This window comes from Platichthys flesus, chromosome 4 (assembly GCF_949316205.1).
Source record: "Platichthys flesus chromosome 4, fPlaFle2.1, whole genome shotgun sequence".
NCBI classification, from domain to species: Eukaryota; Metazoa; Chordata; class Actinopteri; order Pleuronectiformes; family Pleuronectidae; genus Platichthys; species Platichthys flesus.
In genome coordinates, this window is record NC_084948.1 from 13,199,431 (window position 1) to 13,223,188 (window position 23,758).

Consider the following 23,758-nt stretch of genomic DNA (forward strand, 5'->3'; position numbering starts at 1 on the left):
TATTTTATAAAAATTAAGTTAATCTCTCCCCCAAGATGTCCTGTATCGTTGATGAACTGCAGTCAGAGTCTCAACTGTCAATAAAAGTTTTTATTCAGAAACATGTAAATATAATACAGATGAAATAAAAGGTAGATTCTTAAGAGAAGAATTAAAAAAAAAAAGTCCTAAAGGACAACAACAAAAAAGAAGAAAGTATAATCAAGTAAAAATGAAGAAGATCATAAATCCAAATTGGGAACCAGTCCTCACACCTTCATTCTCCTCATCATCTGTGGGATAAAAAAAAATTAAACAAAATGATGAAACCAGGACTGACAGCGAAACATTTCCATACAATATGAATATGATGCTAAGTGAAAGCTGAAATTATAATAAAACTGATTTTTTTAAACCACACCGTGAGTTTTTAAGCTGTAATACGAGAACCAACCACCGCTTTTAAACCAGTATTAGTGTACTAGGCACCAAAATCCCCATCAGGTCAATTTAAATGTTGTTTTATTGACCTTCTCCAACCTCCAGAAAAGTTTTCTTCGTTTACAGACACAGGTTTCTGAAAACAGTGTTTAGATTCATCAGTTGCTGAGGTGCAATGCATGAACATATTCAAAGCTATTTTTCCCTTGGGTACACCTGTGCAATACAATGCACTATAGTGCTGCACTAGTAGTAGACATACAGAACAGCAGTAGACTGAATGATCTTGTATAAATAGGGAGTAAAAATGATAAACCAGTATTACAGTAGACACCCCTTCACCATACCTGCATCAGTACTCGACTGATGACAACAGGGGGCAGTAATGTGCTTGTTTTAGCCCCTCTTCTGGTTCATAGTTAAGGCCGGTGCATGCTTCTGCAACTGCGGCTTTTCACGCAGCTGTGTCGAAGGACTCGTTGTCATTCATAGTTCTCAAAGTAGTTACAAAGCAATTCACCGCCAGAACACCAGGCGGAGTGAAGTTTTTTGTTGAAGACGGCCTTAGAGACGCCTTCTTTGTGTGTGGCAGTCGTCGTCAACTCACGCAGCCTGCAAGGCTGTGATTGGTCTGCTAACTACATCCTTTCCGGAGGCGCATTTCCGGTTTCATGCCCCATAATACCGACAGAAACCACGGAAGATTTTGGAGAACGAATATTAACCAAATACAAGAGCGTTTGGCAGAAGAGATCCGAAAGTATGACCACTTGTATAACCCGTAACTGACTGACTGGCCGATTTGTCCGCCAGAAAAAGGCTATAAGGAGCCGCAGTGGCGATGTAAATAAACAATCGACGAAAAGAAAGAACGCGTCTCTAAGGTCGTCTTCGACAAAACACATTATTCCGCCTAGCGTTCTTGCTGGGAATTGCTTTGCAACATGCGCAAGCCTTGGGGAGCCATAAACCAAGGCTTGCGCATGTTGCGCAGTTGCAGTATAATTCGGCCTTTAGAAAAATTGGGCGACGCACTTAAGCACGTAAGGGGCCCGGAAGGGCTCTTGCACTTGCGGGCCCGTGAAAACGCGGAAGCACGTGATAGTGCAGCATTGAAAACCTTCAAATTAAAAGCAGTAAAAGAATGAAACTCTCCACTCCCTGGTGCAGTTTGACTGAACATCTTTGCAACTCCATAATTAGTAGTTTGCTGGCACTGGCAAACCAAGTTCAGTTCAGACAGAAAACTCCATAGGGAAAGATATAAATTATTATTATTAAAGTGTGCACTGAAAAAACCCTGAATGCATTTGTCATTGTGTGTTTACCTTGCGAGCACTAGTAGTCAGCCCAGGAGACTTTCCTATCTTGCTGGTGGCTTGCGGAGACTTCTTCCGTCCTTTAATTGTCACCTGTGGTGACTTAAAGTTGCCGGCTCGGCTGGCTCGTCCTACTCCAGAGTTAGAATCGCCTGAAGGGTTGGAGGTGCGCAGTTTGTTCAACCCTCTCTTCAGTAAGTTGTTGCTCTTAGGGGTGTTGTCAACAGTAAACATCATGGACTGCCTTCGCTCAGCCTGAGAGAATAATACAAGTGAAACGGTTAGAAAAGCATGGATAACTTTTTTGGCAGCATCTCTACTTTGAATCAACCTGTGTGTGCGTGTGCGTGTGCGGGTGTGGGTGTGTGTGTGGGTGTGTGTGTGTCACTCACTGGACTGAGGGCGGCTCGCAGCTGAGAGCTGGAGGATCCACTGATCACGTTCTTGTTTTTGGGAGTGAGGGGACGGGGGAAGCAGCTGCCCTTCACCCTTTTCTGTAAAAATGAGATAAAGAAAATTGGGTTTCAGGAGGTAAAATATATGAAATCTGCTCAGTTTTTATTCCATTTGGGACGATTCAGTAACTATGACTAAACACAAAGCTTTGATATCACTGATATAGGTAAATAATGCCTGACCACAAATTGAGTTTGGACAATCATTTCTTACAAGGAATTTGCAAATTACATCCTTAATATATTGACACACATTTATAAAAGACAGAATAATGAACAGTCAAATAATAAGCTGAATTGTCAGTAACAGAAAACATTGAATAAGAAAAAGTATATTAGAAAAACATTAAAGTTGAATAAAAGATTGTTTGAAATTAAAACTAAATATTTTTCTGTTTATTAATGAGAACCAACCTCAGGTGACATTTGATGAACCGACAACGTAGATGATGATCGCTTTGTTCCTTTTGGGCTCCTCATCTGAGTGGAGCTGATGGATGCGGACGGCAGCTGGCCAGGCATCAAGGACAGACGGTGAGAACGAGTATTGGCTGCAGCACCTGACTGACCCGTCATGAGGGAGTGACGATGGGAGACGAGAGAGTCCTGCAGCTGGCCCGGCATCATGGACGCCCGGCGGATTGTGTCAGATGGGTCGCCTGTACGGACCTCTTCGTCTGTGAAAATGAATACGCTGCCTTGGTGGGCCTAGAAAAAAATTAAGGATTTGATCAATCTATTGGGAGAAGTCAAGACGTCAGCTGCTAAATCCACTAGTTGGACTGTGGGTCATATTCTGGATAATATCATGTTAGCCTGCTTCACCAGATTTACAGATATTAATGTATAAATAAATGTTACTATTTGAATGACTAGTTAGCTACATCTTTTTAAGTGTCAACTGTATGCCTGGTGTTTTCACTGTGTCCCTTCTCTCCTCACCTCCGACTCCACAGGGTAGCTGCTCTTCAGATGAGGAAGACAGGCCCTGTTCCTGGACTGCAGCTCAGCAATCCTAAGCCAGTCATCAGGAGCCCCCTCTGGCTCGTTCTCTGATCCCACACAAAACGTACTAGAGGCTAAAGACAAAGAGAAATAGAAAAAAACAGTTAGATAGCCATTGTTTTTTTTATACATATATTCCTTCATTCAGTCGTGTTGATTTGTCGGACTGTCCCTTGAACATTGATGATAAATAATTAATAATTGAGAAGCTACATGTCTGTCTATCTGCAGTGGCAGTAGCTAGTATAGGTGAGGTTTATTAAGGAAATGTCAAAACTAGGTACTAAGTCCATACAGCCACGCATGTAGATTTTTTTCCAACCTCATCTCTCAGATTCATTTCACTTCAACCTCCTGTGTCTCAGCCTGGGATATACTCACTCTGGGAATGGATTGTACTCCGTCTGTACCCTGGAAGGCCGATGAGTTGGTCACTGGTGGCAGCGGCCATTCTGGCAGGTGTCCCAAACAGCTCCATAGAGACGGGTTTTGCAGGGTGGGCCCTCGAGAGATTTGGGTGGGAACGAGCTGAGGCTAGACTGTAGAAAGTCTCATCCCCTTCACCGCCTCCTGGGGTTTTCTACAGAGCAGAGTTCAACGGTCACTTATGGCTGCAATACAGTGCAGTGAGAATATGGGGAGGTTTCTAATGGACAAGCTAAAAGACTTTACACCCATAGAGTGTACTGACAGCCGGAGATTCACAGAGAGCTCCACAGAGTAAAATTGTATGTGAGATGGTTAAAAACAGGGTTTAGAGCTTAGCTCCGAGAATGCATAAATAATCCCAACTTCATCACCATATCCTCCCAGTTGCAACAGAGTGAGACACCAACCAGCTCGATGATTATTCCAAGTCAATAACAGTGTGTGCATTATTGTGAACATTCAAAACATGCATTGTGCCGGTGAGTTTCCTCCACCTTGGTCAAGGTTAGGTTAATAACCTGCGTGGTCCTGCGCCTTCTGACTGAAGAACTTGGATTTTTGCGAGTTGAATCCAGTTCCATTCTGTTCTCTGTACTGGTCCTGCAAAATGAAAAAGAAAACAAGTATAGTAGAGTACAGGAAAAACTGTCTGTACTGGCTCTGGAGGATCCTTAGTAACTTTGAATTGGTTGTTGCATAGATTAAACATGAGGAATTAGGAAGCCTGTTGCTTTTTGCATTCCATATCAGATCTATGATTAAAAACAAAAACCTAAGAAATGCTAGCTGAAACAAATGAAGTATTAAGTGAGTCACTGGTGACTGACAACAGATTCAGAGACCTTCCAAAGGGACCATAACACCTAACGTCTCACAGGAACACCAACAAAATCTATGGAAGAACATATTGAAAAATGTAATGTGGGACATCAACCACATTATTCTGTGAAGTACCTGTTCATCTGTCTGGTGGCTATAGGTGTGAAGTAGAGTGTTTCCAGTGACTCGGCCTGAAGACCCCGTCGTTTGGCTGCCAACCGCTCAGAGCTTCGAACAAATGGTGTGCTTGATTCATCAGGTCCGGAAAGTTTCCTGCAAAGAGTTTTGTGCAAGATTACAATCACAATAGACTACTTTAATTTTTCTGCTTTTCTCAAGTTTTATTTCCACCATGTTGGATTGTTAGTGCCGGAGTCCCTTCACCTGGGAGGAACTTTACCTTGTGTTGTTCAGAGAGTCCTCCAGAGAGCTCTGGTCCAGGCTATCAGAGCTCACGGTTCTCTTCACCCTGGTCTGGATGCTTGAGTGCGTGTCATGAATATCCAAGTAACTCAGCTCTGTTGCACTTCCTTTCTTACCCTGAACCTTATTGTGCAGCTGCAGGTTGTGGTCTGCAAAGGTCAACTAAAGGTAAACAAACATAAGTGAATGAAATCAGGGTTAAAAAAACAGGAAACAACTGATGACCCTATAGTCCACACTCTTTTATAGAATTCCCACACAGAGGTTGGGTGCCTCCGCCAACCAGTGCAGTTTCCGTATTTCATACATATAATTTTTTCCTAGATTCATATGTGACCCTTGAAATAGATTTTCTGTCTCATCTTAGTGAGACTGTGTGTTCTCGCTCCTCATGCTTCAAAATAAAACACCAACCTGTGCTTTCAAACTGGCCACCATGTCGAGGAGGTTTTTCTCGTTGGTTTGGGCTTTCCCCAAATCCCGCTGAAGCAGCTTGTTCTCCATAGTGATTGTCTTTACTTCACAATCTTTGATGCCTAAGGAGTGCTTGAGTTCAGTCACCTCCTGTTGGCACTCCTGGAGAAGCTGCTTCTTTACATTGTAGTGATTCACTGCTTTCTCCATCTGTGTCATAGTGATAATAAATCAGGTTAATTAGTCTCAAAGCAAAGCAAATATACCAAACCAGCAAAGAAGAGGGCAATGGGGTGCAAAAACACCTGATCAATAAAATCGGGAAGAATGTAAATGATCATTCATATGACTATTATCACTTTGAGTTGTGTAGTGCAGGACTGTTTGTGGCCACACCAACCTGTGCCTTGTAGTGTTCTACAGCCTCTGATTTAGCTGAGAGCTGTTCCTGCAGCCCTCTCTTTAGCACCTCAATGTCTTCAGCTTTTTCAGACTCTTTCAGGAGTTTCTCTTTCTCCACTTTCAGCATTTCCAGCTCGTGCTGCAGCACAGATTCAAGTTTACGGGAGGTTGTGTTCTCTTTCTCTGTAGCCTGCTTGGCTTGAGCAAGTCTCTCCTTCTCGCAGCCCATGGCTTTGAACTGTTCCTCCAGAGCTTTCTGATCAATTTCTGCCTGATGTATCCTGGCCAAGAGCTCCTGTCTTTCTTGAACTAGAGCCTCCTTTTCCCTGAGGGTTGCAACTTGCAACTCTTCCACACCCTCCCTCAGCCTGAGGTTTGCAGCATGTGTGTCTTTGTGTTGGTTCAGCTCTGTGTTAACAGAGATGAGCTGCTGCTGGAGGAGGTCGATCTGCTGAGAGGATTCCTCTTGAATTTTGAGTAGCATTTGCTCCTTGGTGGAAAGTTCTACAGAAATGTTTTTCACTTCTCCTTTCAGACCCTGGATCTCACATTGAAGAACATCTGTTTTTTTGGAGCTCTCCATCCTAATCTCAGCCAGAATTCTCTCATTGGCTTTAGCTTCCTCTCTTGCTTTTTGCAACTGGTTAGCTTGGACAGCGACCTCCTCTCTGAGGCTGGTGAGAAGTTGGTCTTTATCAGCCACAAGTGCTTTGTAAGCAGAAAACTCTGTCTGGAGGATCTCGATCCTTTGCTCAGTCCTGAGGAGGAGATTCTCCATCTCACTCCGACATTCTTTTAGCTTCTGTATCTCATCTTCACGTTGGGCTAATAGGTCTTCCTTGGACTGCACATCTTCCTCAACTTTGCTAAGTGAGGAACTTAGACTCTCCATCTGTTCCTTCAAACTCTGGATCTCTTGATTTAGAGATTCTGACTGCTCGGCGCCGTCAGTTCTCAACATGTTCATCTGTTCCTCTTTAGCTTGGATCTCCTCCCTCATGCTCCTCACCTGGTCTTCAGAAGCAGACAGTTGTTGCTGCAGAAGCTCCTTCTGATGTGAACTCTCATGCTCCTGCTCGCCGAGCAGAACCACTTGTATCTGGATCTTTTCGTCAGCCTTTGTGAGCGAGTCAACCGTACTGTTGAGTTGGTTTTTCAGACATGTCATCTCTTGCTCTAGCATGTCAGAATGTGTGGTGCCATCTTTTCTCAATATGAGCAGTTTTTCCTCTTTAGCCTGGATCTCTTCTCTAAGTCCTCTGACCTGCTCTTCAGATGTTTCCATCAGATGTTTATATTTATCTTTTCCCTGTGAAATCTCTGTATCCTTCTCAGCCAGCAGGTTTTCTTTATCCTGAACCTGTTCTTTTGCAGTCTTCAGTGATCCACTAAAATGTTCCACCTGATCCCTCAGAGTTTGGATCTCAGTTTGTAGCACTTCTGACTCTTTGCAGCTCTCAATATTTAAAGCATTGACCTCACCCTGTTTAGTTTGGATTTTCTCCTTCAGCCGATTTACTTCCTCCTCTAGGGCAGCACTGTGCTTTTTAAGAGACTCAATCTGCAGAGTGCTCTCCTGCTCCTGCTTGGCATTCAAATCTTCTTTGGCCTGAACCTGGTCTTTGGCAACTTCAAGAGAATCGCTCATCATTTTTATTTGCTTATTCAGACCTTCAATCTCCTGCTGTAGCAAGTCAGAGTGTGTTGAAGTCTCAGCCTTCAGCTGGTTCAGCTTCTCCTCCCTGGATTGAATCTCCACATTCAGCCTCTTCACATCATCCGTAGAAGCTACCATCTGGGCCTGAAGTGCCTCCATGTGCTGAGCTTTCTGCAGTTGCTGTTCGGCAAACAGCTTCTCTTTGGATTGCAAATTCTCCTCAACAGATGTCAGTGAAAAACTTAGACTCTCCACCTGTTCTTTCAAACTCTGGATCTCTTGATTAAGCGAATCTGACTGCTCGGCGCCGTCAGTCCTCAGCATGTTCATCTGTTCCTCTTTAGCTTGGATCTCCTCCCTCATGCTCCTCACCCGATCTTCAGAAGCAGACAGTTGTTGCTGCAGAAGCTCCTTCTGATGTGAACTCTCATGCTCCTGCTTGTCGAGCAGAACCACTTGTATCTGCATCTTTTCTTCAGCCTTTGTGAGCGAGTCAACCGTTCTGTCAAGTTGGTTTTTCAGAAAGGTCATCTCTTGCTCTAGCATGTCAGAATGTGTGGTGCCATCTTTTCTCAATATGAGCAGTTTTTCCTCTTTAGCCTGGATCTCTTCTCTAAGTCCTCTGACCTGCTCTTCAGATGTTTCCATCAGATTTTGATATTTATCTTTTCCCTGTGAAATCTCTGTATCCTTCTGAGCCAGCAGGTTCTCTTTATCCTGAACCTGTTCTGTTGCGGTCTTCAGTGATCCACTCAAATGTTCCACCTGATCCCTCAGATGTTGGATCTCAGTTTGTAGCACTTCTGACTCCTTACAGCTCTCAAACTTGATCGCATCTACCTCAACACGTTTTGTTTGGATTTCCTCCGTCAGCCGATTTACTTCCTCCTCTAGGGCAGCACTGTGCTTTTTAAGAGACTCAATCTGCAGAGTGCTCTCCTGCTCCTGCTTGGCAATCAAATCATCTTTGGCTTGAACCTGGTCTTTGGCGATGTCAATAGAATAGCTCATGCTTTTCATTTCCTTATTCAGACCTTCAATCTCCTGCTGTAGCAAGTCAGAGTGTGTTGAGGTCTCAGACTTCAGCTGAACTAACTGGTCCTCCTTGGCATGAATCTCAACATTCAGCCTCTTCACGTCATCTTGAGAAGCTACAATCTGTTTCTGCAGCGCCTCCATGTCATGAGCATTCTGCAGTTGCTGTTCGGCAAACAGATTCTCCTTGGATTGCAAATTCTCCTCAGCAGATGTCAGCGAACATCTTAGACTCTCCACCTGTTTCTTTAATTCTCCAGTCTCTTCTTGCAGTTGTTCCGACTGCTCTGAACTTAGATTTTTCAACATGTTCATCTGTTCCTCTTTAGCTTGGATCTCCTCCCTCATGATCCTCACCTGATCTTCAGAAGCAGACAGTTGTTGCTGCAGAATCTTCTTCTGATGTGAACTCTCCTGCTCCTGCTTGTCGAGCAGAACTAGCTGTTCTTGAACCTGCTGTGCAGACTCAGTGAGAGAGTCCTTCAGATTTTCTACTTGGCTTTTAAGACCTTTAATCTCTTCCTCCAGCAATCTAGACTGACAAGAGCTGTCGTTCTTCAGTGTTACAAGTTGCTCAGTTCTGACCTGTATTTCTGCATTGACTTTTTGAACCTCCTCTTCTAAGGTAGCTACCTGCTGTTGGAGCATCTCCCTTTGTTGAATATTCTCTTGATGGGTTTTAGCCAGGAGGTCTTGCTTAAGTTGGATTTCTTGCTCAGCCTGTTTGAGAGATGAGTTCAGGTCTTCTACGTGAGTCGTTAAGGTCTGGATTTTATCATTAAGAATTTCTTGCTCATTAGACTTCTCCAGAATTATTTTGGCGAGCATTTCCTCTTTGGCTTGAATTTCTTCTTTGATTATTTTGGCTTCATCTGTGAGAACATCGACTTTGTCATTGAGGCTGATAATTTGTTGGTCTTTATCAGCCAAGAGACAACTGGCAGCGGATAACTTTGCCTCCAGATCTTTCACCTTTTCTTCAGTCAGGTGGAGAAGGTCTTCTCTCTCGCTCTTCATTTCTTTCAGTCTTTCAATTTCTCGTTCACATGCAGCGACATGCTGTTGCAGTCTGGTCGTCTGCTCGGTTTTCTGCTGCTCCACCTGGTCAAGTTGAAGCTTGAGATGCTGAATCTCTTCGTGAAGGGCTGCTCTCTCCTCAGTGATCTTCTTTTGCAATTGGTCCAAAAGTTCATCCTTGGCTTGAATGATTTCCTCCGTTTGGGATTTCTGTTGCTGCAGGAGCTCTTTCTGTTGAGTGATTTCCTGCTGGCAGTCTGCTAGCTGATGCGATTTGGTCTGAATCTCCATCTCAGCCTGCTTCAGGGAGCTATATGTGCTGTCCAGCTCAGTCTTCAAGTCGTTGATCTCAGTCTCCACCATTTCTCTCTGGCAGAATAAAAAAATAAATAAGAAGACAATGATACCCGATTCAAAACAGAAAAATGTATGATAAATAAATTAGGGTTTAACAATACTAATATTTTCTTTAACATAAACTTTACCTCCATCACAGGCCCCATATTCTCTCCTACTTCTTCTTCAGTGGCTTTGCTTATTTCGTCCTCCAAACAGGAAATCTTTCCCTGAAGGATCTGAATTTGTTCAGTCAGAAGCTCCTGCGCAACAAAGAGTATAAAACAGGCAATTAAAACCCCTCTTGGTAGATTTACATGATTTTAGTCATTTATAGCTTCTTCACCACCTCCAATGGAAGATTATTTTCTACCTTTTGAGCAGTAGCTTGGTTGAGCTCAGTCTGTAGGTGGCTCGTTTGGTTCTGCCACTCCTTCTGAGATGATGCTTGGCTCTCTGTCAGTCGGCCCACTTCAGCCTCGAAGATGGACAGCTGTGAACACACTGCTCTCATCTGGAAAAGACGAAAATAAAGCTTTTCCAGTACACAGCAACGGTTTTGATCTTATTATTTATACATATATATAAAAAAATATATATATCACGATTCATACACACTCATTGTTAACCATCACATTTAAGGACATTTCTGATTCTCACACCAAGTACGACAGTCTGAGACAAAGATCAAATTTCTGATACAATTAAGTTTCAATTAGTTACTGTTAAAAAATATATGCAAGGAATTTTTATAATGAGAACAGTATTTACAGAAGCTCAAAGACAACTTTGAAATAGAGGGGCTTGACTATATGAACAGTAAATTGTTATTCACATAAAAAGAGCCCATGGCACCCGGGACAGCTGATGCTGGGTAATGTGATGTGCACTCCCAACTGATAAGTGAAAGATTTACAACAAGATTGCATTTAACTGAAAAACTTGACTGGGGTCATTACCTGGGAAGATAGGACACCATTTTCGTCTGTCAGGCTGTCCACTTTACGCTCCATAAGAGAGGAGGTACTCTTCAGGTCTTTGTTCTTCATCAATATCTCATTAAGACGCATTTGTAACCTAGGGAAAAAAAGGGAGATCAGTTTCTTTATCAATTTTACACAAACTCTCAATGTTATGAACGTGTTATGGTACATGAAAAATATTTTTATTTTGCATTCAAATTGTTTGACTTGTTATACATTATATGACTGTGTAACAAATGCATGAGTCATACTATATTCTCACATGGAGTTGCAATATAGGCATATACTTTTCACAAAGTGAAGTTTGTTCATTTAGGAAAGCTTTACAGTCTCGGAGAAGTTAATACTTTCCATAAATTTAAGGTGATAATGAATCTGAATAATTCATTATCACCATGCATTAACAGGGATTATAAAGGCCTTACAGTAAATTGATATGACTGAGTCGTTGGTACTTACGTGTTGTTCTTGGTCTCGAGATCATTGATCTGTTCCCTGATAGCATCCTCCTGATAGCCTTGCTCTTCTTTCAACTTATCCAGACGATACTGTAGCTGATTAACATAAGACTCTGAAGAAAATAATAAGTGTTAAGTTTCATTTAAATTAAATTAAAAACTATATTATTGTGCTACCAAACACTGAGTTAAAGGAGTCCAAGGCTGTGAAGATGTTAAATGTGGTACCTTTCTGTGAAATGAGTGAGAGCTTGCCAGACAGCTCCCTTTCCAATCCATCTCTGTAATCTCTCTCCTTTATCATCTGACGCTGCATCACCCTCATCTGAAATTTAGGTGTGTTCATAATGTCCTGGAGCGGAGACTTGCTGTGAGAATAAAAGCAGGTCAGCCAAATTATTAATCAGAATTCAAATGCTGACATCCCATGTAGAATAAGTGACTAACATATGGCGTGGTTATGAGGTAGTGTGGTTTGTTTTAATGATGTGCAACCTCACAAAGCTAGCTAGACTAACAACAAAAGTATTTTTTACTGGAAGTTTAGGAAAGATGGTATTTTAAACTGCTTTCATGCTCATATAAAGCAGTTCAAACAAGAGGTTTTCATTGCAGGCATTCCAAAGACATGCAGCTTATTAAGATGAAAACAAATCTATGTTTTCCTAACCACAACACACAAATATAATGTGTTGTTATCCCATTGGAAATGAAATATAATTTCAAGAAACAACAGTTTTGAATAATGTTGCCACATTTAATAAGCTCTGTGTTGGCTAAATTCAAAAGTCGATACCTTGCTGAGGAAGAAGCCACAGTGTGCATGTCCATGAATGCGATTCTTTTCGTGCGATGGAATACAGGAGAATCCTCATCTGACAGCGAGGAGATTGTCGACACATTGGAGGTTGAGGTGGTTGCTGATTGCTCAAATATGTCACGGGAGACAGGCAAATCTTAAATTCAGAGAGAGAGAGAGAGATGTCAACACTTTACAGCTTGCATGTTAAATATAAACCAGAAGGCTTGTGTTATTGCATGAAGTAAAGGAAGAGTTTTCAAAGTTTCTTACATCTCTTTGCTAAATAGGCGTCAATCCTACTGCTCAGATAAACACAGTCTTCGCTCTCCATCACAAAAGAACCGGTCAGGTTTGCTATCTCGCGCTAGCAGATAGGAGTGAGAATATGAATTGACACAGACCTATAATTACAGCACAACACATGATGAATAAAGCACATGCATGCTCTCTGCTCACCTCCACATCACACTCCAGCATGTTCAGAGTGCAGCGATCATTCATCATGTCATAATATACGAGCAGCAACAGAACCTGGTGGTACAATACAAACATTAACTCAAAATGCGTCTTCGTCCTAAGATTGTTTCCATACTTATTTGTGCTTTGTCGTCTTGTACCTTTGCAATTTCTACAGTTAGGTTGATGCCATCTCTTATGTTGCCCAGAGAGAGCGACGAGCCTTTGGTTGCACTAAATTTGCAATCGCCTGAAAAGCAGAAGAGAGACATGGGTTCAGGCTGAGAGGTCAAGAGCATTCACTGTCGACTTAGAATTAAAAAAACTGTGTTTGTCAATGTGGTACAATTACAGCTTGAACAGAGCACAAGTTAGACCACACCCTACATCACTGTTGGGTGTGGTTGAAGGTATATTTGAAATTTTCCACCAGAAGTTAGCAGTCTGGAAAGCTAAAATCAGGTGATACCTCATTAACCAGCCTCGGACGAGAAACCAGAGATGTTATGAAATAAACTTGATCTAGACTCAAGTCCTGATCAACGGTTATAGGTGAAGATGTCAAACAAGGTAGAGAGAGACTCACTTTCCACAAAGTCTGCAATGAGATTGAACCGGTCCTCAGTGGAATGACTGAAGCAGGGGTTGGATTGCTTTTTCCTGAAATGACACAAAAGGAGTGTTCCTGAAGACTTGACAAAAGAAGTCCAGTTTAAGAACAACACTGTTGACTGCCATGTAACACTCAATGGACCCTTCTTGTTTAAATGGACCAAGCATTTCCACACAGTGCTCACTGCTCGTACTTACAGCATGTAAATTACTTTCAGAATCAATGTGCCATCTTTTAGATCGTCTACAGCGATTTCTCGGTCGGACAGTTTGATGCTGTTGACCTGTGAAAGTTCGAAAAATCGTGTTGAACACAACCGCAACAACTTAACATCCAACAGCTGAGCTCCAGTCGACACGTTTCATTATCTAAGCAATATTGTAATGGACTTACCCAGCTGAGCAGAGCTTTAACACCGAGGTTTATCGTCATCTTGGTCGACCCTTTATCTCACAGGGGATTCAACCTGGGAGAGGAAAGGGAAGAGTCTGAACGAGCTAGCGTTGCTAAGCTAAATCATTAATAAAAACTAAATTAGTCACGTTCTAGTATTTAATTTCGCAGTGACTCACCTCGGAAGAATAAAAACGTGAGCCACGTTTTCGTGTTTGTATTTGTCCGCTTAAGAGCGTAACGAACTGGTTCCTCTGGCCGCACGAAGGCTCTCCAGCTGTAAACAGTCCACCGTATTCAAAAGAGCTGCGGAGATTAAACCAGCCAATCCGCTGTCAGTTGTCGACGCGTCAGGAAAATGGGATAACTCGATTGGTTTATATTCTGGGAAGGCAACCGACTAAGTGCGCTCGTTATTGTTACCGGAGAGTGCCGGTTAGGATAGCGGGGAGGAGAGGCTAAAATACACTTTTAACATTTACATAGTCTCTGCAGCCATTTCATATTGAAACTGTTTTATCTGTTTCATCTCAAGTTTCCCTTCATATGACTACATTGTTATTGCTGATGAGTGCTGACTCTGCCATCCTGGATCTGATTTGGTGTGCGCCGGTCGCAAAATCCAGGAGGCCACCGAGCCTCTCCTCAGGGCTGGAGAGACAGCAAACTCAAATCGTGGCAGCGGCAGCTCGTAGAGGCACTTCCGGTGGCGACAGAAACTGCCACTGATTTGTAATGGCAGTTCCGGCGAATTGAGGCAGCTGTCAGTTGCCACAGCTGTTTGTGGGTGAGTACCGATGTTTGTGCTCATATGAACTGTTTTTATCACAGCCGAATTCCAAAATCAATATTTCCTGTTTTTAGGGGTATGTTTAAACTTTAATTAACACACTACAGACTCTTCACAGTGACACAGAACAAATAACATCATAATATAATGCCGAAAGCCAAAGAAATCCAGCCTCCATGGAAAAGGAAGGTGTCTAGTCAGCACATAATGTAGATGAGCACTCGGGCAACTCATACTAGGTTCCCCTACAGGTCAAGGAGAGCAATAAAGAAGTATTCTGTCCTCATATTTCTGAGTAATTGTGTTTGTAAAATTAAGTGAAATTACTGCTGGACATGTGGAGGCAATATTACATGTTCTGCTGTCATTTTAACTTTGCCCTGTAGCCAGAGGTGTCAAGTAACGAAGTACAAATACTTCGTTACCTTACTTAAGTAGAAATTTTGGGTATCTATACTTTACTGGAGTATTTATTTTTCAGACGACTTTTTACTTCTACTCCTTACATTTTCACGCAAATATCTGTACTTTCTACTCCTTACATTTAAAAAATAGCCTTGTTACTCCTATTTCATTTTGGCTTGTTTTCTTTCCGGTTTGTCTTCGTTCAAAAACACACACAAAAAAAAACAATCCAACAACAGTGTTGTTCATAATTTTTTTTTTCCTTACATTACTTTTACTTTTATACTTTAAGTAGTTTTGAAACCAGTACTTTTACACTTTTACTTAAGTAAAAAGCTTGAGTTGATACTTCAACTTCAACAGAAGTATTTTTAAACCCCAGTAAATATACTTCTACTTGAGTAATGAATGGGAATACTTTTGACACCTCTGCCTGTAGCAATGTACAACAAGTGACAATTGGTCACTTCACTGCTTAACCATCTGTACACTCTGCTATTTTCCTATATATACAGCTTATTGTGCATATCGTTATCTGATTCAATATCTGGTATTTTTCCGACATATGCAAATCACATCATTTTTGGAATGTATTGTTAGTTTCCATTTATCTGCAATATAAGTCGAAAAAGTTTTTCCCTCACAGCTCTAGGTATCGTGGTAGAGACTATTCCAGTGTGTGTTAGCCTAAAGGGTTTTATATTACAAATACTAGGTCAGTTGTTATTTCCCATCAACAGAACAGTCTCGGGTCAAGTCATGTCAAGACGATGTCAAGGGGATGTAACCAGTTTCTGATGCCAACAGGAATGGTGGGTTTTTCTGTCTAATGACCCTTTAACCAGGCATCATTTTAAAATGTTGATTGAGAGTTGAGCCGATGTTAAAATGATGTAGAACAATCTGGTACACACGAATGTGGTGGGACATGGCAGTGATGTCAATGGAACAGATGCTTATTGACTGAAACTGGAACACTGCTATCTTTTCAATGAGACAACATTTTGCTGTGACTTTACTCCTGTCTGAAATGATAATGGTGAGAAATTAATGCATCATCAGCCAATTCATATTTGTGACTTGTAGACTTCAAAGATTTTTTAATATAACAGTCACTTTAACCCTTACTACAATACCTTTGCTATCAGTGACACATGTAAAACCTGCTGTTTGTGTCTGTTGCTGCAGCTCTGTAGCCCTTTTTAAGGTTGCACTGTTAACATTTACCATCACTGGCACAATATGGTATTACAATAGAACAATGCTATAATTGAATGCTTTAAATTAGCTATTATGATCTGCATTTGCACAAATTAATCAATATTAGTGATGTGGGGCAACAGAGGCAGATGCTTTTAAACAGTGTTGAATCAAAGGCAGATGCATCCAAACAGTGTGTCAACAAGGGCAGCTGCCTTCAAACAGTGTGTCTCCTTGGAAACCCTTTGTTTCTCCGACAGGTAACTGCGGCAAACAAATCCAGCTCAGCAGCTTCCTCACACTGTAGGTAAGTGTTCGATATGTGTCATGTGAATTTATTAAGACAAGCCAATAATTATAAGTATAGTCGATATGATTGATTTCTTCAGGCTTGGTTGGATCAATACCTGTGTTATGGTTTATAAACATGTGTGCAGCATACACAGAATTTTATGGTGAAGCATGTTAAAACCATTAAAAAGGTTTATTTTGTTAAGTTACCGTTAAGAAACCTGCCTGTAATTCTCTCTCACTGTCCTCCCACAGGTGAGTGAATGTTTCTTAGGTGCGACCATGTACGGAGCTCCAGTGGATTTATCTCACAAACGGATCTGCTGTCTGGGAGGTAATAGACTCAGTCTCTTATTCAGGACCAGGCAATAAAACCATATAAGTAATTAAGTCCAATATATAAAGTCAAATGTATATTAAAAAAAGAGTTCTTATACATTGTGTAATAACAGTGAGGAGGTATATCATAATATGATCAACCCCAGATTAGTCAAATGTTATGCTGTTTAACAAGTGTGTGTCATTCTCTGTCCATTAAGAAGAGTTTAAAAACTTCAACCTTCACCCAGGAGCAAACATTTGCATTTAAACTTAAAAGAAATATGAATGTGACATTTATTGAGAGAATTATCAATATTTAACATAACACTCTTATGAAATGCTTTATCTTGATATATTTTTGGGCATATCACCCAGCCATACTCTCTTTAATTTTGTATTTCCTGTTTTATCACTATAAGGTTAGTAAAGCATTCTTTCTTGTATTGGCACATTAGATTGTGATGCGTCATACCCAATCATAAGTCAGACCGATTTTTTTGTTTTCATAAAACTTAAAGCATTTGCCCTGAATCAGTGTACATTACAGCCAAACAACTAATTCCTCATATTTCTGTATGTGAAGTTATTGGACACGATGTCGGAGGAAAGGTCTTTAAAAAATCAGAGAGAAAAAGTTAGTTGCCCATGAAGCAGAGTCATTAATATAATGCGTGATCTCAATATTGACTGTATTTATTTTTTTCTTGTGGTCTCAGATACCTGGATAGAAGAACCCAGAAGTGGTCTGCGACCTTTAAAGAGAAATTCAGAGAAGAAGTACAAAAGCCGCTCCCTGCGTCTTAATAATAACAACATCTCTGACCTCAGTGACCTCCAGGTGTCTGTGAGCCACTTCCTGGCTGAGCCATTACAGCTGGCCTGGCTGGACCTTTCATTCAACAGAATCACACACATAGACCAGGTGAGTTCTCTGTTTCCTTCCTGTTGCTAAGCTGGCAGCAATAAAGAAATGCAGTGTGCTGTGTATGTAAACAAACACGTGTGTGTGCATCTGCACTATGGACCAATATGTGCGCTTGTGTTCCAGGTTTTGTGTGAGCTGCGTGAGCTGCGTGTGCTGTATCTTCACGGCAACAGCCTTTTTATCCTGTCGGAGGTCGACAGACTGGGATCGCTGCCGCATCTGCTCACCATCACTCTACATGGAAATACCATAGAAGACAACCCAGTTTACAGGTGGAGTCTGAATTTCAACAATGACCTTGAATACGCACAACACAAAAATCCTGCCTCGGTTTTGATGTCAGACACTTTTACAACCATTGTTTTGAGAAACTTTTTTCATATGAATATTATTGAGCATAGTGACCTCAGCAGCCGGCAGTTTGCTGAGAACCAAAAACAGACTCATATCAGCACCTCCTGGTGTCAAACATAACAGAGCTGTAGAGTGAGAGACTGCTCTTGTGCAAAGAGAGTGAGATCACATTGTAGGTGCATAACATTGTAACAGGTGTTTAGATGCAGATCAAGCTCATATTACACGTCCTAGTCTGCATAGCAACACTGCTCTCACACACACACACACACGCAAACAGTAAGAGATACTGCTGAGCATTGCCATAAGAGAGCCTCTGATCCAAGCATTTCATTGCAAGCAACGGCTGAATGTGATTGTTGTGTATATGACAATAAATTTTGGAAACTTTGCAGTGAGCTGATATCTCATGAATCAATGCAGCTTTTGAATAAGATGTTTCTCATTTTCTAGTATACATGTGCACCACTACAACAGTAATAATTACCTTGAACCAAGGAGGTGGATAAGTCTTCACCCCGTCCCCCTTTCTTCAACATTGCAAGACGGGTGTTTTCAGCATTTTAGTTTGTATATATTCATTATATTAATTTCATGGATTGTGTAAAATCTGAATCTAGCTAACTTATTTGTGGTTTCATAAGGGGACTGTTGGGCCCTGGCGAACGTATATACAATCTACTGACTTCCATTCTAGTTTTGTAAAGAGTTCACACGTAGAAACATCGTCAACAATCACTTTGAATTTTTCTGTTAAGACACATAACAAGTACAATAACTCTGAAGTACAAGTGTACAAATGTGTGTCTTTCTGTTTTAAGGAATCGGGTGATTGCTGCTCTGCCTCAGTTAAAGACGATGGACTTCAGTGCCGTGACGCGGCACGAACGAGTCATGGCAACTGTCTGGCATCATGGCCTCAGCCGCAGACATAGCAAGCCCCCTCCGGAGTGACTGCTGGCTCAGCTCCCCTGCTGTAACCTGTGCTCCACATCCACTCTTGAAAAACATTATAATAATAATTTATTGTGTACATGTAACTTCGTGCTTTTCTGTTGAAATGACCAGTTGATTCAGTATATCCTTAAATGTTGACTCTCACATGCATTTAAATGATATTGTTGCAGACATGGGTGGTAAGTAGAATATTTGAACACTATCTTACTATAACAAAGAATAAAATATATTACAGTAATTGACTTCTATCTACTGAACAGGAATGATAAGCATATGGATGTCAATTTCTACTGAATAAGAATAAGAAGTGTTTATGTTGAAAGTCTTTAATGAATTCAATTAAACCCCCCAAAAAACAAACAAAAAAAACAAAATTTTAAAACTTTTTGGAACTAGCCTAAGATATTACAAACATATTTCAGGTAGTATTACACAATTGAGTAACAAACAAAACAGAAAAAAAAGAAACCCCTTGCAACAACAAAAAAAAGCTCAAATTAATTGCATGGTTGAAATAGTCACAGCCTTGCAGATCATCCCTTTAGAGAGTCAAGAGCGGCTCACCATGCTCCCTGCCCACGCATACAGTCACATGCTCTCCTCCAAAGAGCAATTATACATTTAAAACACAAATAAATTAATCACAAAAAAAGGGTTCGGATCATCTGCTGCAGTACTTAGATTGTTAACACTCCCCACACACTGCTACAATGGTTAGTTTCTTAATATTGTGACCAACTCATCACTAATATTACAATCTGCAGCAAAAAAAAAAGAAGCTTTGGAGGCCATAAAAGTGTTTTGTTTTAATAAAAACGTTTTTGTTATCGTCACAAGACCTCGAGCCATTCCTGACTGATGAACACTCTACAAAAAGAGGAACTTCAGACAATCCATCAGAAAAATTCTGTACAAAGGCATGAATTCATGATATCTGTCCCTGCCTCCTCCACACAGCCCCCGGCTTCATCTCTGTATGACTGCTGCTAGTAAATATGTGAAAGATTTCATTTAACAGCTTAAAGTTTAACGCCAGGCAACTGCCGAGGACAAATTACAGTCTGTAAACTTGAGAACTTGTGCCCCAACTCCTGTGATGTAAGCAGGCCTACCCAGCAGCCACCCTGCTTGTGTTTGGATCCTCACCCGCCACAGGACACCAGCCATGGACCGGTCACTACACTACCGATTACAGAGTGGATTTATTTCCAATTCAACCTGTTTCACTGGCATCTTTACAAATGATAACAGAGAAATGTCAATAAAGTTACTCAGGTCAGGTTTGTTCGCGGTTTCCTGTTGATGCAGTGACACCAGATTACTGTGGGAGGTTTGATCTTACAAGTGAACATCAGGACTGCCGTAGTACGACCTTTAAAATTATAATGACATCTGAAACTCAATAGTAAAACTAATATTCTCACTTTTTCGTTCTGATACTTTAAACACACGTCCTGCTGTGCGAGGAAAAACACTGAGGAATGAGCAGTGTGCATCTGTTTCATTTTCTTTATCCTGGTAAAGAGTTTAATTACTCGACCACTGCACTTACACCTATCTGACTTAGATGATTCCCATTATTCCATGCCACAGAGATGAATCGTTTCTCTTGTTTCATTGGAGATTGTATACAAGTATATACAGCAAAAGCCAATGCATTGTGCCAAAAATCCTTCAGCTCTATCCAGGATGAATATACAGCACATTCTTCCATGCCTCTGGATAACAGTCTGGGGTATAGAGCTAGCATTGCTTGCCTAAGTGCAGGCAAGGGGAAACTAACAAAATAAAGACAATGAAACAACTATTTAAAACGATAGAGCAGGATGAATGATTTTTTTTTTCCACAACTGGTTCTGACAAAGCCTTTGATCCACACTTACACACAGATGCGGTCTTGCTGTAGTAGATAGGAGATCACACCCCAGTGGCCTGTGATGACAATTTGTATTTGACCCATAATTAAGTACACTAATGGACAGCCACAGTGTGCCAATCCTACATCAACTCTGTCTTTGTTAGAGGCCTAGCTAAAAGAGCACAAGGACCAAGAGGCTTTAATAAAAGGATGAGGATGCAGAAGTGACGCAGAGAGAGCGGGATGGGAGGAACAAAAATGCAGGCCAGAGTCGCAGAATCAGGGAATGGCAAATTGGACCACCAGTTCTTCTTTAGCATCCACTTTGATTTGAGAGATTGCACTGTAAGCATAGGCTGCGATCTTGGATACCTGCAAAGAAAGAGGGAGACTGAGTTCATGTGGAGTGTGTCAACAATAAAAACTCAAATTCCCATCACATCTGATCGACACGATAACAGGCAGTACAAAAATAGCAGCCCCAGAAGGGCATCAGATATTATTAAGATCTATTTTAGATCCAAACATTAAGACACACGCCTTCACACTAAAATGCCGCACAGCTGCACTTGTAGCACACTGTTTGCAAAGGGGCATTTCTCTGGTGATTGATTTAGCCTCCAGGAATGTAGCACATGTCAAGGAGCAATGCGAGCCCTAGAAGTATATGCCAACATAACTTCTGTGGGGGCTGCAGAGTATGATTACCTGCTGAACATCTGAGTATGGCACCAGGTCACTAGCAAGCACTTGGTGGGGCTGGCTGGTGAGGGAGGGCAGAGTGAGCGCTTTCTTCTGGGACAGACTGCTGCTCAACACAGCCAGCTTCGTACTGGAAAAAGAAAAGATAAGTAGAAGTTTAGCTGGGCTGTTGAGATGCAGTTCAGAGTTTATGTTTATAAGACAATCAAACACATCACCTTGTCTCTTAAACCTGATTGTTGTCCTGAGGCCCTGTTTAATCTGAACTCATATTATGGCCTAAACGTAGCTGTTTGGTAGAAATCATCCAACTGCCACTAGGTGTCACCGGATCTGAGCTAAAATGTGATACTTGAGGGGAAATCCATTTTTGTTTTTTTGTTCAATCACTTCCCTCATTGACTTCTTGAGAAGTTGGGTTTAAGTAAATCACAATTTGCAACATTTTGTTCTTTCCAACCACCACAAGTGCACCCACTAACATTGATATGCTTCTGGATATACTGTAGAGTTGTCTACTGGTATCTAAATTATCTAAAAGTCCAAAGTTGAAATTACTTTTGTTCTAGTCTTTCAATTGATGGGATACAACACAATTCAAATCTCCTTAAAGCATCTCAACAAGTTCATATAGAAGCTTGATATTTTATCAACTTAGAACCTTATGATGATATGGCTCATATTTACTTGAAGTCATCCACACCCATGCCATATACAGGAGGGGGGGGGAAAAAACACTTCAGAAGAGCAACAACCTTCCATAACAACTATTACCCAGCTGCCCAGTCTCGTACCTGTATTGTCGAGCTTTGTCCATGTATTCATGCTGCTCCATCATGACAGAGTCAGCTGCTGAGACATCGATGATGTTCCTGACAGAGAGGAAACAATGGCAGGTTTATTTAGAGACCAGTTGATTTACCGCTTTATTATCAGAGAAGACACACTGAATCTGCCTCATCCATGGTTGCACAGGTGAGCATCTTACTGGGCCGTCTTGTGGAGGATGGATGTAAGGAGGGCCTGTTCATCTGTCCGCGCTGACGGGACAGTGGTGGTGATCCAGTCGGTCCCATTTGGGGGTTTGCTGATTGGGTTGGGGTGGGGGATCAGTGGCTTGCGTTCAGGGTCCTAGAGCATTTTACATGGCATTTGAACATGTTAAAGTTAAAAAACACAATACAGTAACAACAGACTAATTCAGCATTACATTAAAAGGTTCAGTGTGTAGAATTTAGTATCATGATATCATGATAGTTGAGACTATCAAATTACCCAATTTAATATTTGTAACATTACAAGGCTTATAGAACTTGTTTTCGGTCAGGTTCTTCCACTCAGAGAACATTGACAGTATCAAATGAATAGTATAATACAACGTAGACAACTATTCACCATCTCTATGTAGAACTAGGCCAGAAAAACAGCTTAAAGTAATCATACACTAAATGGTACTGGGACTTCTAACTGAATCACTAGAACGAATCAAGTTCACAGAGATTTGAACAAACAAGTCTTGCTGAGGTAAACTGCATTTACAGATCATGTTAATTGGGAATTACAGACTAGTTTGAGTGTTTGTTTCCACTGTGCTCCTGCTGTTGTTAGGATGAACTGAAAATGAGGAAACTATTCAGCATTAGGGAAAACCTTGAATTGTTTCCTTAAATTAAAAATAGAGAGGGATGAAACATAGAACAACATGGCACCCTGAACATTAGTTGCTTCTGTTGTCAGTGTGCATCTTAATGTCACAACTGGGTGTTAAGTAACTTAGCAGTGGATCAGCACTTCCCTTTGCAGATCGCTTTCACAAAAAGTAATAAACTGCCATGATCTTAAGATCGTGCAGAAAACAAGTTGTCATATGTTTAGTTCTAATTCTACACACGCAGGTCCTTAGCTCTTCTTCATCTATGCATATTCTTTATTTTAGTTGGCAACTTCTGAAGCTGCTTAGCACAGGGCCAAACCCGAAGGCTTGGGCCAGTTAGCTCAAACTGATTTTACTGTCACTTATCCTTCCAAAGAAAAGTCTATTACAAACCTCGGCCCCTTCTCTAATAGTGACCTTTATGCACGAAGCATTTTCGATGACTAAAACCACTGCACACCGAGTGTTTCTGGATCAGCTGTACTATTTTAACGGGACAGTGTTAGCCAGTTAGCAGCTAACAGCTTCTTGATCAGCATTACTGTATGTAACAGGACAGTGTTAGCCAGCTAGCGGCTAGCAGCTAACAGCTACCTGCTCTGTGGTCTCGTTCTCGCTGCTGTAACAGCAACCCATGGCAGCGTCCGAGGGCCGAAGCGACACAAGCCCAGCTCCGCTGTTCTCCGTCAGAAACCAGCCGTGTGTTCTCCTCCTCAGGAAACATGCAACTTCTCCACGGCGCGACTCTGTTCCAGCTTCATCCAGAGGTAGGAAACCCACTGTCAACAGCGGACGAGCTATCACATGACAGCGGAGGTGGTGCAACAACACATGCCGCCACTTCCGGTTCTTCAGAAGCGGTTCT

The 23,758-nt window shown here is 41.4% G+C and overlaps 3 protein-coding genes across 5 annotated transcripts; 1 reads left to right on the forward strand and 2 right to left on the reverse strand.

The window, feature by feature from the left end:
• Nucleotides 1-75: 75 nt before the first annotated feature.
• On the reverse strand, nucleotides 76-13,724 carry numa1 (nuclear mitotic apparatus protein 1). 3 transcript variants are annotated; one of them, XM_062385854.1, is made up of 25 exons: nucleotides 13,616-13,724; nucleotides 13,437-13,509; nucleotides 13,241-13,326; nucleotides 13,017-13,090; nucleotides 12,592-12,680; nucleotides 12,431-12,505; nucleotides 12,245-12,338; nucleotides 11,969-12,128; nucleotides 11,401-11,540; nucleotides 11,174-11,285; nucleotides 10,691-10,808; nucleotides 10,105-10,245; nucleotides 9,881-9,994; nucleotides 5,685-9,764; nucleotides 5,285-5,494; nucleotides 4,848-5,032; nucleotides 4,583-4,720; nucleotides 4,147-4,228; nucleotides 3,581-3,779; nucleotides 3,137-3,273; nucleotides 2,609-2,902; nucleotides 2,132-2,233; nucleotides 1,749-1,994; nucleotides 510-556; nucleotides 76-272 (listed from the first exon to the last, which is right to left on the reverse strand). In XM_062385854.1, exons 2-25 carry the CDS (start codon nucleotides 13,473-13,475, stop codon nucleotides 269-271), a joined length of 6,966 nt encoding a protein of 2,321 aa, XP_062241838.1. In that variant the 5' UTR covers nucleotides 13,476-13,509; nucleotides 13,616-13,724; the 3' UTR covers nucleotides 76-268. The 3 variants fall into 3 exon arrangements, with proteins under 3 accessions (XP_062241838.1, XP_062241837.1, XP_062241839.1); XM_062385853.1 differs by having other exon boundaries at nucleotides 4,123-4,228; XM_062385855.1 differs by lacking the exon at nucleotides 510-556 and having other exon boundaries at nucleotides 4,123-4,228.
• Nucleotides 13,725-16,062: 2,338 nt separating this feature from the next.
• On the forward strand, nucleotides 16,063-18,868 carry lrrc51 (leucine rich repeat containing 51). The gene is made up of 5 exons (XM_062385705.1): nucleotides 16,063-16,138; nucleotides 16,378-16,456; nucleotides 17,160-17,365; nucleotides 17,492-17,640; nucleotides 18,544-18,868. Exons 2-5 carry the CDS (start codon nucleotides 16,405-16,407, stop codon nucleotides 18,674-18,676), a joined length of 540 nt encoding a protein of 179 aa, XP_062241689.1. The 5' UTR covers nucleotides 16,063-16,138; nucleotides 16,378-16,404; the 3' UTR covers nucleotides 18,677-18,868.
• A 121-nt stretch (nucleotides 18,869-18,989) lies between these two features.
• lamtor1 (late endosomal/lysosomal adaptor, MAPK and MTOR activator 1) lies at nucleotides 18,990-23,681 on the reverse strand. Its single transcript, XM_062385706.1, has 5 exons — nucleotides 23,488-23,681; nucleotides 22,228-22,370; nucleotides 22,034-22,111; nucleotides 21,246-21,369; nucleotides 18,990-20,909 (listed from the first exon to the last, which is right to left on the reverse strand). The coding sequence occupies exons 1-5, from the start codon at nucleotides 23,527-23,529 to the stop codon at nucleotides 20,817-20,819; spliced, it is 480 nt and encodes a 159-aa protein (XP_062241690.1). The 5' UTR covers nucleotides 23,530-23,681; the 3' UTR covers nucleotides 18,990-20,816.
• Between the last annotated feature and the right edge of the window lie 77 nt (nucleotides 23,682-23,758).

Bases quoted from the DNA above. Each gene is read 5' to 3' on its own strand.
- numa1 (XM_062385853.1), bottom strand. From the start codon at position 13,475: ATGACGATAAACCTCGGTGTTAAAGCTCTGCTCAGCTGG. The intron at 12,681-13,016 runs GTGAGTCTCTCT...TCTGCTTTTCAG, and splicing joins CATTGCAGACTTTGTGGAAA to GCGATTGCAAATTTAGTGCA. The intron at 12,129-12,244 runs GTAAGAAACTTT...TCTGAATTTAAG, and splicing joins CGCCTATTTAGCAAAGAGAT to ATTTGCCTGTCTCCCGTGAC.
- lrrc51 (XM_062385705.1), top strand. From the start codon at position 16,405: ATGTACGGAGCTCCAGTGGATTTATCTCACAAACGGATCTGCTGTCTG. The intron at 16,457-17,159 runs GTAATAGACTCA...TTGTGGTCTCAG, and splicing joins ACGGATCTGCTGTCTGGGAG to ATACCTGGATAGAAGAACCC. The intron at 17,641-18,543 runs GTGGAGTCTGAA...TTCTGTTTTAAG, and splicing joins GAAGACAACCCAGTTTACAG to GAATCGGGTGATTGCTGCTC.
- lamtor1 (XM_062385706.1), bottom strand. From the start codon at position 23,529: ATGGGTTGCTGTTACAGCAGCGAGAACGAGACCACAGAGCAG. The intron at 22,371-23,487 runs GTAGCTGTTAGC...AAAATGCTCTAG, and splicing joins AGAACGAGACCACAGAGCAG to GACCCTGAACGCAAGCCACT. The intron at 20,910-21,245 runs GTAATCATACTC...CTTTCTTTGCAG, and splicing joins CATACTCAGATGTTCAGCAG to GTATCCAAGATCGCAGCCTA.